A 13,606-nucleotide genomic window follows, 5' to 3' on the forward strand; every position below is an offset into this window, starting at 1 on the left:
GAGGAGGACAACTGGCAAACTGAGAAACAAACTTCCAGGTTGGGCAGTTCAAGCCCCAAAGCAAGGCCTCCAAGGTAACCTCCCCCCAAAGATCCTCCCAAATTCAAATCACCATCGCACGTTTTGAAGCAAGTAAGAGGACAGAACTGGACAACCTGGGAGACTAACTTCTAGGGACTTGCATGAGAAAAACTACCACTCCCTCTAGTATCCCATCCATTCCAATGAATACCATATTTACTTCTAATGACTTATTTCAAATTGGGAATTTATCTCTTAAGGGAATCTCCATAACCATTTCCCAACTGAAGAATTGTTCTAAGAAACCACATTACCAAGCCCCAAACCACTTTCAAACTTAGGTCTCCTAACGATATCCAAAACAAGGTGATCCCTCTGATTATCTACAGCATCAAAACATAAGAAATCTCTCATCAGCCACTCTAAAATGCCAGCAACCCACACAGGAACCCTAAAAAGAGATAAAAATATAAATTGGGTTATTAGAAAGGGATGCACCAGTGAGAGTAATACACCTCCTACGGACAAATACACCCTCTTCCAAGTCTTCAATCTCCTGCCCACTCTCTCAATCACCAGATACCAAAAAGCAACTGAGGTGGGGTTACCCCCTAAAGGAAGACCTAAGTAAGACAAAGGCCAAGCCGAAGTCTGACAACCAGCTAGAGCCTTGAAACCATCCAAAATACCACGATCCATATTAATACCAGCCACCCCACTCTGAACAAAGGCCAAGCCAAAGTCTGACAACCAGCTAGAGCCTTGAAACCATCCAAAATACCACGATCCATATTAATACCAGCCACCACACTCTGACACTTTGATCTTCAATCCCAGATTTTTTCAAAAATTATTAACAGATTTAGAACATCTCCGAATTCACAACACTACAGCCAAGAAAAAATAATAATATCACCTGAACTGAAGTTGAGATGCTTCCACCTCCTTTCTTCCAACATTAATTAGAAATTTAGTTAATTTAGGGTTAATTTGGGTACTTTAGTTCTTTAGGTGTTTGTTTGTAATTATTTGTTTTACTTAATTGTGATTTGTAAGGTATTAGATATTTTGGTAGTTGAACATTCGAGGCAGTTACCAATTCTAGTCCAAAAAATGTCTCCCTTCCCTCTGTCCACGCATACAGCCTCCCTTTCCTCTTATTCTCCTTCCTCACTGTCCTGCTTCATCTTCCTTCTTGTTTCTCCTTCCTTGTCCCTTCTCTTCATTCTCTCTCTCCCTCACTTCTTTCTCTTTCCCTGTATTCCCCTACCGACCTGCATCTCATAGGAAGTGATTCTAACTGGTGATGACCTCAGTAGGAGAAGTTTCATGTCTCTAAGGAGGCAAGGGAAGGTCCAAATCACCCTGATACTGCACTGCAGGCTGCAGCAAGACTAGGTAAATTTCAACTTTGATCTAGTACTGGTTTGGGATTAGGCCGGCTATGCTATATAACATCTCTTCTTTGCTTAAATGTCTGAGAATCAAAAGATATGATCCCTGTTCTGAGCGTATCCTTTGTCTTTATTTTGGTGGATTTTGAGGGAAGGAATCAAAGTCTTCGTGAAGGGAAGCAGCCAATCATACAGAAACCCAAGGATCACTTTGTGCATATATTCTTCTTCTTCTTTGGAGCTCTGTAAAGCTTTTACCACATCTCAACACTTGGACAAAGATATAATTGATCTTGTTCTGTATCTAGGTTGGCTTGCCTTTTAATGCAAATTCCTAGTTATAAAAAGCATTATACTTAAAAAGGTCACTTTTAGGTTCAACCCATTTTTGGCACATTCTAAAATTTTTTAAATTTTTTATTTTAAAGTCTAGATATGCACCTAAAGAATTGGCCAATTGTCATTTGAAGACAGTACAGAATATGGATGTATGTAAATATGGGTAGTTCTCCATGCTTCCATTTTTTTTCTCTCTACTTTGATCCCATAACCCTCAAAGCAAAACCTTCACCTTGCAACAGATGATAAATATGGAAAGCAAACCTCAATTTACCCTGGATATGTAACGACTTCATAGTTCACTATAAAGATGTAAAATTCTAAAGAAAGGAAAATGAACTCTCAACACAACCCCATCCCTTTGCATATTTTTTTCTTATTCTCCATAATACCCCTACCTTCTTATTGATCCTACAAAACTCTAATAATCATAAATGCAAGAGAAGTACTGGATAAGTAACACTGTACAGTTCCCAATAATTGTTTGCCTGGCGTAAGCACTTCAGTACACAAGAACCTACATTGGCGCAATTCTACTATGTAAAGTACCGTACAACTACATTGAGAGAACATTCTTACAATCATCTTCAGTACTCGAAAATCGAAATTTCAGCAACTTAATTTGTATTAACAGGAATATATTATTTACATAAAAAAATAAACAATTATATCCACACACTTAAAGAACCGAGTTTCAAACAAATCTGATAGCTAACCTTCTGTTCTGGTGGATTATTGCCCCTTAACTTTTTGTTCCATAACTCATGAATGCCTTTAGGATTACTGTTCTCCTGATCTAAATTATTGGATTGTCCAAAAGTTTCTCTACTTAATTTAGCTCCACTATTCTTTCTGAGAAAACCCACATCAGATAGTTTTCTATGTTGAGCAATAGAAGAATGACGTCTCAGAGCAGACAAAACCTCTTCAGTAGTACTCCTAATTTCAGATCCAAAGACACAGGAATCCCATTGTTTCAACCATAAGAGGACCTGCAAAACAACAAGAATCCAGAGTTAAGTAATGACAACAAAAATCAAAGCAAATATAGGATATGAAGATAAATGCGTTCTGAAAAATAAAAACTATATAATAATGCTACAGACAAATACGTACCTCACGATTTGTGTGTTCATCACTGAGAAGCTCAATAAATGAATCTGGTGCATATTTATCCACCCAAAGTTGATCATTCACAACTGTTGTTTCTTGAAGGATATCATCATTGTTACCTTCAGAACCAGCTTGCAAAGCCTTTGGCACCACAACAATGATTTGTAAGGAACAATTTAAGGCATAGGGAATACACCAGAGGCAAGACAGTAAAAGATGCTTCAGTGAGCAAGAGACACATTATGATGTCATCAAGCAATTAATACTTAAAGAACTTAATTAAATAGGTTCCTGACTTCCTGTAGGTTCCATCCTCAATAGATGATGTGTCACCAGAGCCACTTAGAGCATATAAAGGATCAAGCTGCTGCAGTGCAATAATACTCTGTATTGTAAATGATCAATTAGAATAGCATAGTGTTGACTACTATGAGTTTTTTCATTTATTTTTACATGAATTTGTTGGCCTAACAAGGCTTAATATCGTTTTGATAATGACAAACTACGGAATCTAATTGTGCTATCAAGAGTACCTATAGGTATTATAGCTTACAAGCACAATGAACGTTGTAAAGCCATGAAGAACACAAGTAAAATGAAGAATGGCTATTGAAGAAGAGCTTGGATGATGATCAAGCTTAAGACACGAAGACTTAGATAGTATTCCATGTTTATTGTAACATAAGTCTCATGTAAGTACTTCTCAAATTAGTATTTGTTTATGAAGCTCTTAGGATCAATTACTAAACCTAGAGACCTGTTTAACAACTTTGAAAATTTCTTTACAAAGTCCAAATATCTTTTCAAAATGATACAAATGAGTTTTGGAATCAAAAATAAAAAGAACATTGAATTTCAGGGTGTTCGGGTGCCTGAGACTTGTGCTTAGTCGACCGAATACAGGAGTCTGAACAAACTGATCTGGCATTAGTGACTTCGGGTGACCGAACCAATGGTTTAGTCAACCAAATGGCTACCGCCATTGTTTAAAGTCCAGACAATACTGGTTTGGGCGACCGACCCAAGGGTTCAGTCGACCGAATAGGTTCAGGCGACCGAAAGTAAAGTTCAGTCGACCGAAAGGCTACTGTCTGCTTCAAAATTCCTAATTTTAATTGGTTCGGGCGACCAAACTCCCAGTTCAGTCGACCGAAGCACGCGATGTATTTTGAGAACAGCGCGATATCTTTCCAATTTTGAAATATAATGTTACCAAAACTTGCACAAACGGTCAGATTTCAAACTTAGCTATAAAAGGCTAACCCTAATCGTGTTAGGGCAACCCCATAGCAAGCAAATACATTGATTTCCACATTGAAAATCTGTTATGCGTCGTTCCTTTCTCTGAAAAAAATTTCTGGTGTTATACTTCAAGTTTCAAGTTTTTCAAACCCAGAAAACCCTGCAAATCCTTTGAGCTTAGTAGCAAATATATATTTGAGAGTATCATAGTGATTTTTACGTGTACAAAGCTGCTCTATTGAGAGAGTTTTTCCTTGTACAAATCTGCTATTGTTTCATTTGTGAACTGGCAGTTCGGGTGTGAATCGTTGACGAGCAAGAGGGTTGTTCTTGCTTGAGAGGTTTCTCCGCCTATTGAAGGAGAGAGGTGCTCCACTATTGAACGGAGAGTTCAATGAAATCCTCATAGCAAGTTGCTTGAGGCAAGGACGTAGGCACGGTTGCCGAACTTTGTAAAAATACCAGTGTCACTCTTTCCCTTATCTTTTTACTTTTCAAGCATATTTATATTGAAGTATATCTGCTGTGTATGTTGTGAATGATTTGTTTCAATTTGTGAATGTTGTGAATGCCATGAATGATTTGAATACTCTTGTTGATCAAAATCTGTTGTAGCAAAGAATATAAAAATTGTAATTTAGCTACTGGAAATAGTATTGTGTTTGTACATCATTCAGTCAAGTTATTATATAAATTATTTGGTGACCAAGCAAACTATTGTTAATCTTGATTTGCTGCAAGCACTGTTAATAAGGTGAAGTTGATCACGTATTAATATAAAAGTTTAAGTTCTTTCATATATAGGATTATTGTTATTGGTATAGTTGTTTGCTGAATATATTTCGTGGTGATTAAAATACTAGTGCGTATAAAATAAGTTTTAAAATTGATTAAGCTTCCACACATAAAATTTTAAAATACCCAATTCACCCCCATCTTGGGATTACACCTTAACTTATAGAGTTCATGCCAAACCAAGTTCTTTTAATCATTTTAATTAGCACCATAAAGGAAAATTTTACAATAATGATCACGCATGATAAATAATATGTACTGCTACAAGTTGATTTGATGGACATCAAGGAAAAAAAACAAAACCGTTAAAATGGCTAATAATCATTTTTTTAGTATGCTTTAAGCAAGAAAAATACCAATTTCAAAAAGAACAACTAAGACAAAAATGGGGGAAGCTTAAAATATAGAGATCGACCTGGAAAGCACACAGGAGTCCTAAGGGGTCTGTTATTATTTTCCAAAATGACTAATTCTGTGAAATTATGCAACTACCTTGAAACTTACTGATGTAGGTGTTGGACAAGCAACAGAATTCAGAAACAGAGAGCAAGTTGAGAGAATTATGGGGAGAGAATAAGAAAATGAAGAGAAAAGAGGAGAGAAGAATAGAGCAGAAAAGAAGAAAGAGGATGCTGCTGGCAGCTGGAACAGAACAGAGGAGGAGAAAGAATAGAAAAAGAACATAACAAAGATGGGAGGAGGAAGAAGAAGAGGAAAGAAGAAGAAGAAGAGCAGGAACCTACGGGAGAGAGAGGTAGAGAGAAGGAAACTGCAGATTCAATCTGATTCAATACATTAACTGTACAATAACTTACATGTCCAACACTTAGTCCCATCTTGGAGAAGAAGAAGAGCAGGAACCTGCGGGAGAGAGAGGTAGAGAGAAGGAAACTGCAGATTCAATATGATTCAATACATTAACTGTACAATAACTTACATGTCCAGCACTTAGTCCCGTCTCGGAGCAATTAAATAATAAGTGCTTATAGCACTTAAAATAAGTACTTTTACAAAAAAGTGGCATTTGGCTTGTATTACAACAAACACTTATTGCAAAAAGAGCTTTCCAAAACCACTTTTTTGAGAACTATTTAAGTGGATTTTGAGAAGCAATTTAAGATATCTTTTTGGCCAATTATAAGTGGCACTGTTCATAGGCAGGGTCAATTTTGTAAATATAAGAAAATTTAGTAACTATTTTTAAAATTTTAAAAATACATATGATAATCATACACTATTTTGTTATATATTATAATATATTAATTATTAATGAAACATAATTTAATTCTCGAATGAAGAAAATGAACCGTCGATTAATTTTAATTGATATTAAAAATTAGAAATGTTAATTTAAATAATTATATTATTTTAACATAAATTAATATAATAATCATATTTTATAAATATAAATTAAGAACAAGATTATTGTTAATCAAAAAAATATTATATTATTTTACTTAATAAAATTATTTAGATATTAATTAAAACAAATTATTAACATAATTATTAATTAAATTTTTAATTAAAAATCAACCATATATTATTTTACTACTCATTATAATTATTAATTATTAATAAAATATGACTCAATTTTGGAATGAATAAAAGGAACCATCTATAAATTTAAATTAATATTGTATAAACTAAAATTTTTAATTTTAGCTATTAATACTATTTTTAACATAAATTAATGTGATAATCATGCGTCATAAATATACATTAATAAAAAAACGATTGTTAATTAATAAATAATAATATTATATTATTTTTGTTAATAGAAAATATTTAAATTTTTAGAAAATTAATATAATTATCTTTTAAGTTTCTAATTATAAAAATATTAATTCTTTTATTAAAATATATTTTAAAGTAACTATATATTATTTTACTATATATTAGGACATATTAGTTATTATAAGTCAAATCTGTATTGAACAATAACTATTTATTAATTTAAATTAACATTAAATAAATTAAAATTTTGAATTTAATTAGTAATATTACTATTATCATAATTTGACATGATAATAATATGTTATAAATATACATTAATAACAAGATTTTTGTTAATTAAAAATAAAAAGTTTATATTATTTTTAATATAAAATATTTAAATTTTAATTATAAATAATTAAAATAATTATTACTAAAATTGGTAATTAAAAAATATCAATATTTGTAATCTTAAATATGTTTAAAAATAATCATATGGTACTCTATAATAAAGTATCTAAATATCACTTATTTAAACACAACCAATACCACTTATAGTTTCAACACTTTTCCAGTTCAGCACTTATTAAATTCAGTACTTTTTTTGAAAAACACTTTTATTTAAGTGGTTCCAAACGATAAACACATATTTACATAAAATTCCAAAATAACCCAGAAGTACTTAAACACAAAAAATAACTAGATTAGCTCAGCTTCTAAAATAACTAGAGCTTTCCCAAACTATTTTAAAAAAAAAAAAAAACTAACTACAAAATGAACATCTTGAGTTCTCTATTAGTGGTTCTCCATCACTTATATCAAGCAAGATCTATTTAATATAATGATCCTGCAAGCATTTGAAATCATGTTGACAATTTTCAGAGAATAATATATTTAACATGATGCTTACCTTCATGAAAGCATTCTGTTCCACTCTTTGCAATAGAACATCAATTGGTTCCGGAATTAGACCTGCAAGGTGGACATGCCAGCAAACAATCTACTCAATCAAAGCTAAAACTGTTCCAAAGTATTAAATTTAAAGTCTATGCAGTATATATCCACCATGATAACTTCATCAGAAACATAAATGACCAGATATTGAATTATCGAGAGGTATAGTGTGCTCTACTAGAGAGATCGAATTTTGGAAGTCAAATGGTCATGAAACTCATTCATGACAAGTACAGGCTATTAAATGGGATCACAATTTTTAAATATGTAGCAATATAAAGCCAAAAACCATAACATCCACAAGCAAAAATAGCCATGTGTAGCACTTCGAGGTAAAACAAAAAAATCCTCCAGTTTCCATCAAACCAAGTGTTGTTGAATTTCTTGCCATTAAGAACATAAATGCAGCCATTGACAATTGTACCCATGTATAAAATATGCTCCCAAACACGTTTAACCTATGCATGATTGGAGAAGATACATGCATGGCATTGGTGTTAAGAAGCCTGTAATCAACAAAACTTGCCCCCAAGGTGTCCCACCTAAAGTGAGATTTAAAATCTCAAAATGAAATTAATACAATAACATGTAGCATGCTGTAATCTATGGGACTTGCTTTAGGGTTCTATGCTTGCTGTATTAGGGTTTTTGTTCAAGGGATTAGGGTTCTATGCTTGCCTAATGCTAAGCATTTTATCTGCCTTGCAAGTTTTTTTTGTCAGTTGCCCGCTATTCCCTCTTTCGGGGAATGATAATATCTGCCTGTCTTGGTTTTATTCAGTAAATTTCCCTTTTACCCTCCCCCCAACTCCAAAAAAGGGTCCTTGGAAAGACAAAGCCCAAGTCGGCAGATCTTTCAAAATTTATAATCCCATTGATCATCGAGAAAAAATATACCAAATTTCTCAAATATTATATTAAAAACGATTTAAAGCTCTAAATTAAAAACCAAAAAAATCCTAATAATGCTACTGATTTGACTTGGTCGTTTAAGTTCTTTCCCTCGATTTTCTTGTCAACTAAGCAAGGGATTAGAAAAAGCAATGGCTGAGAAATGATAGTCATACCACTGGAGTGTGAATGTGTGTCCAATTTCTTCCCACCAATGCCCTTATCCGCCCAGCTAATCTTTGCATAAACCCTATCTCCGCCAGGCCCTGTAACCGAAATGCAATCGCCGTCTATTTCCGACGCATACCGCGACACAATCTTCTCCTCTTCAACGACCCTCTCATTCGCCACTCCACTAGTTGCCTGCGGGGACGAGTATCGGAGCCAGTCCTCGTCCATCTCAGGCCGGCGAGGGTCGACTCGGCTTCGTTTCTCAACAGCGCCACTAGGTTTTGATGCTTCCGGGCCGTTGGATCGGCGTCGTTTCGGGCCGTTGATTTGCGAATCGGGAGATGGGGAGGGGTTTAAAGACGGTGGTGATTTGGGGATTGGGGGGAGGGTGGGTTTGGCTGACATCGAAAGAGAGGGCTTCGGAAGGTGTTGATGCTGCTCTTGTTGTCGGCGTTGCTGTTCATCTTCTTCGTCGCCTTGAGGATAGGGTTCCGGCGGCTCGAGGTCTTCGAAGTCTTCCTGGAAGTGACAGTTGGCTTCGAGCCATTCGAGCTCTTCTGGGAGGGGAATGTCCATATCCGCGTCCATGTCCATGTCCATGTCCCTTGCTTGTGCGTGATGTGCTCTGCAGCAGGAGCAGGATACGAGTGAGAGTGACAGAGAGAGAGAGAGAGAGAGAGAGGAAGTTGTTTTTGGCGGGAAATATGAGCAGAGGGAAAAGCAGCAAGCGCGAATCTCCATTTCCCAATCTGCCCTTCTATCTTTCTGGGGCCGCGCAGGGCCAGGGCTGCACAAAAATTACCGAAAACCGAACCGAAACCGAACTGAAATCATAAACAGTTTGGTTTTTCGGTTTTCGGTTTTGGTTTCAGTTTACAAAAATCAAAAAAATTCAGTTTCGGTGTGGGTTTCGGTTTATATGTAGAACTAAACCGAAAAATTGAAAAACCGAATAATATAAGATATATATATATATATAGGATTTTAACTTTTAAGTTTTAACTTTTTTATTATTTATTCACTTTTCACAATTAACTTTTCAACCACCTTCGGGCTTCACCCTTCCCAATTCCCAATTCCCAGTTCCCGAAGGCCAAATCCCAGTTCCCAAGTTTCCCCTCCCGCCTCCTCCTCTTCCTTCTTCCACAAGCCTCGCCGCCTCGGTTCCTCACTTTCAGAGTTCAAAGCTGAGAAATAAAGGTTTTTTTTTTTGTAAAAAAAAACCGGTTTAAAACCAAAAAACCGCAACCGAACCGCCACATTTTCGGTTTTCAATTGGAGCATATTTTCGATTCGGTTTCGGTTTTAATTTGAAAATCCCAAAACCAACAAATTCTGTTCGACTTTTGATTTTGGCCAAAACCGAACCGTATACAGCCCTACACGCAGCTAAGAAGGGTGGCAGAGTTACTAGCTTGGCATCATAATTGTTTTTTATTTTTTATTCCTATTTCAGTACAATAAATAAATAAAGTGATAAAAATGAGTTTATTTGTGTTATTATTTTTTTATTTTTACGGTCAATTTTTTACTATTTGCTATAAAAAAATTTAAAAAATTATATTTTATAATTTTTAATTATTTTGACAACCTATTGTTTGAAATTTTAATATTTATAAATAATTATTTTAAACTAAATAATTTATTTTGTACACTTCTAAATTTAAATTTAAATTAAAATAAAATGATCATAAAAATTTGAATATAATTAAAATTAAAATAATCATAAATTTAAAAAAATTAATAAAGATAATTACTAAATATTTTTACTATTTTTCAATTGTCATGTCCAACAATATTTTTACTATAAAGTAAATTTTAAAAGTATAGCAATTAAGTAAAGTAAGTACAACAATTTCTATTTTTATTATGATATTTTTTCAAATGTAGATTATTTTTCAATTTTATTATTTTAATTACATTTTAAATGAAAAATTAGTATTTTTAATTAAGTTTTTTAATCTATTTTAGTTTTATAAATATTAATCAAACAGGTTGCTAGTATTTTATTCTTATCTTTTGTTTCTTATTTTTTATTTTCCTTTATTATTTTTGTTTCTATAACTTTTTAAGTCGATGCCAAATGGCTCCCTATGTTGGAATTATTTTGTTATTAAAAATATATAAATACAAGATTATTTGAGAATAAGGTCACGTTTATAATTGGAAATAACCTTAAGAATCTAAATTGCAATCATTTATCCATATTACTAATGTTAGGTTTATGGTAATTTTATTCTGATTTTTATTCCAATGTAAGAATGAGATTCTTTCTTTGGTCTATTTTTTTTCATTCAGACGTATTTAGTCCATAATTAAAATCTAATTTTTGAAAATACAACATTCTTATGTTTGGAAAGTCCTTTAATTTAAATTTGTATTGGATTTGAATAAGATGTGATATAAAATTGTATTAAAATTTGTCTTAGTTATCCAAAACTTAATCCAAGTTGTGAAAACTCATGCTCACAAACTTAGCATATATATATTACTTACTCACTATATTACATAAACATAAATACATATATACATACTATCATGTCCTTGTTGTTTTTGGCACATGACCAGCCGTGAATCCAAAATAAAATTAGATGGAGGCACTAGACCTAGGCAATAATTTACTTTGCTTAATCGTCCTTTGAAAATAAGTTAGAAACTAATTAAAAATGAATATTTGTTGAAAACACGAGATACATGCATATATTTCATAAAGCAAATAAAAATATTTTACTTTTAGCGACAAGCTCTTTGCATTGGGTTGTATTTTACATATATGTAACGACCCAAAAAAATATTTATATATGATTAGTGAAGTAATGCTTAAAAAATTAAAATTTAAAATTAATTAATATAATAATATAATATAATTATATATATATACAAGAAGGCTAGGAGACTTCCCATGCTCCCCCCCCCCCTCTCACATAGTCTTCTCCCTCCCCTCAATCTCTCTCTCATTCTCTCTTTCTCTCCCTTAATTTTTCTTTCATTTCTCGGCCAAATTAAAGAACAGATAACATTCCCGGGTCCTGACTCTGCTCTTAAAAGATTTAACCGGAGAGATTTCATCATCCGCACGCTGTAGGCACCACTCCAGGGTTAGAGTAAGTGAACTAGATTATGTTTGGATTTATTTTAAATATATTTATGATTTAAAGTAATTATGTTAATTCAATTATTTCCATATGTCTGGATTTTTTGGAGTATTTTATAATTAAATTAAACTGTGGTATTTGATTATGTTTGGGTATTTAAATATATTGGGAATTAAATTTAAAAATGGGAAGTTGATCAAACCCGTGTTTTAATTAAATTTACTGAGTATGTATTTTGAAAATTCTGCACACAATTTGAAAAATTATAATTATTGAATAAATTGTGTGGCATACGTTTACTTAATTTTGTTATCTAATTAAGCAATTGGAATTTTGCATGTTATATTTTATATGTGTTTGATTTAGAATATTGATGAGATTTATGACAAATTGTATGATAGAAAATGATGAGATTACTATTATATGGCGTGATAGTTGTAAAGACAAGGGAAATTTAAATAATAAGAAAATAAGGAAAATGAGAAAATTCGGTGTGGTAAAGAGCAAACCATTGACTGTTTGGAGAGGGGCGTAGAAAACCGCCGACGGTTTTGTATTTATTACGAACAGGTTACTGGTAAAACGGTAAAAATGGCGGGTTAAAAACTCAAACCGTCAACGATTTTGTGAGGGGTGCAGAAAACCGTCAATGGTTTTATCTACAGTGCTGAAATTAAAGAAGAACCATGGGCCATTTTGTTAAATCAAAACAAAATCACTCTCTCTCTCTCTCTCTCTCTCTAAACCCTACGGCCCTAACCTCCTTCTCTCTTCATTTTTCGCTCTGATTATAGCTCGTTTTGACGATCAGAAGCTTCCATGAGGTTCGTGGGATGATTCTCTGCAAATTAACCAAAACGGATCGTTGAGTTGGGGTTCCAGGCACCACTCCAAAACCAGGGTAAGTAAAATATTTTAGGGTTTAATTGTTAATTTGGAGTATATAAGGCTTAGGAAATGCTAAATGAAAAATATTTTGGGGGTTGAGTTGATTAATTTTGGGAGAATGTAATTTCAAGGTTTTAAGCTCTGAACGTCGTGGAGCATGGATTTAGGGTTTTTAGCAGGCTTCTCAATAAATCAGATAAGGGGATAGATTAAGTAAGGTATTTTCAGAAAATTAATTATTAAATATACAATATTTGATTCATAAATTTATATATGATTTAGTATAGTTTTTAAGAATACTGATATTGAAATGAATAAACTTTGAAAACATATTTAATTTATTTAGTCAGCAAAATATGTTTTCTTAGGTTAGATAATATATTACAGAATAGTACTCACTTTTGTGTGGCATGAGTATAAATTTTACTATAAATAATGGTATGTTGGAATATTTTATGAATTCATAGTACAAGCATGATTTGACAATAGTTTTTAGAAAACTATAAATAGTACAAAAATTATATTTTCAATATATTATAATATTCAGCCGGAGCAGATCCCATGATAATTTAGTCGGCATAGATGCCGTGATAATTCAACCGGAGCAGATGCCGTGATATTTCAGCTGACCCAGATGCCATGACTAGATATATTTATAACAGATATTCAGAAATATTATTGACTAAGTATGTTATGAGCACAATATCATAGCTAGTTAGCCAGATCAGACAGTGTAACCCCTATGTGTAACGACCTGCTATTTAACTTGGGGTTTATATATATACTGTAAAATCTACAATGCTCTGATACCAAATTGTCAACCTAAGTAGCAAGAAGCTGAATTCATATAACCATATCCATAATATATAATACCAGAGTACTAAAATGTACCCAAAATATACATGTACGACTGTGCCCCAAAATACCCTCAACTGGGCTAAGGCTATATAGAAATACTCCAAAAATATACTCACTCTACTGTCAAGGCAA

At 33.0% G+C, this 13,606-nt stretch overlaps 1 protein-coding gene across 11 annotated transcripts in view; it reads right to left on the bottom strand.

Moving 5' to 3' along the window:
• LOC131151778 (uncharacterized) overlaps positions 1-9,295 on the bottom strand; it is an 80,882-nt gene extending 71,587 nt beyond the window's left edge. For 8 of the 11 annotated variants that reach the window (XR_009135763.1, XR_009135762.1, XM_058103190.1 and 5 more), the window contains exons 1-4: positions 8,639-9,295; positions 7,528-7,589; positions 2,871-3,008; positions 2,471-2,746 (exon numbers count right to left, since the gene is read on the bottom strand). Coding sequence is in view for 9 of the 11 variants with exons in the window: in XM_058103190.1 (XP_057959173.1) it covers positions 2,471-2,746; positions 2,871-3,008; positions 7,528-7,589; positions 8,639-9,233 (1,071 nt within the window). In the remaining 2 variants the exon portion in view is untranslated. Of the gene's footprint in view, positions 1-2,470; positions 2,747-2,870; positions 3,009-5,719; positions 5,824-7,527; positions 7,590-8,638 lie in introns of those variants that run through there. The other 3 variants (XM_058103194.1, XM_058103191.1, XM_058103192.1) reach the window with 2 other exon arrangements.
• Positions 9,296-13,606: the final 4,311 nt, after the last annotated feature.

This window comes from Malania oleifera, chromosome 3 (assembly GCF_029873635.1).
Source record: "Malania oleifera isolate guangnan ecotype guangnan chromosome 3, ASM2987363v1, whole genome shotgun sequence".
Taxonomy (NCBI): domain Eukaryota; kingdom Viridiplantae; phylum Streptophyta; class Magnoliopsida; order Santalales; family Ximeniaceae; genus Malania; species Malania oleifera.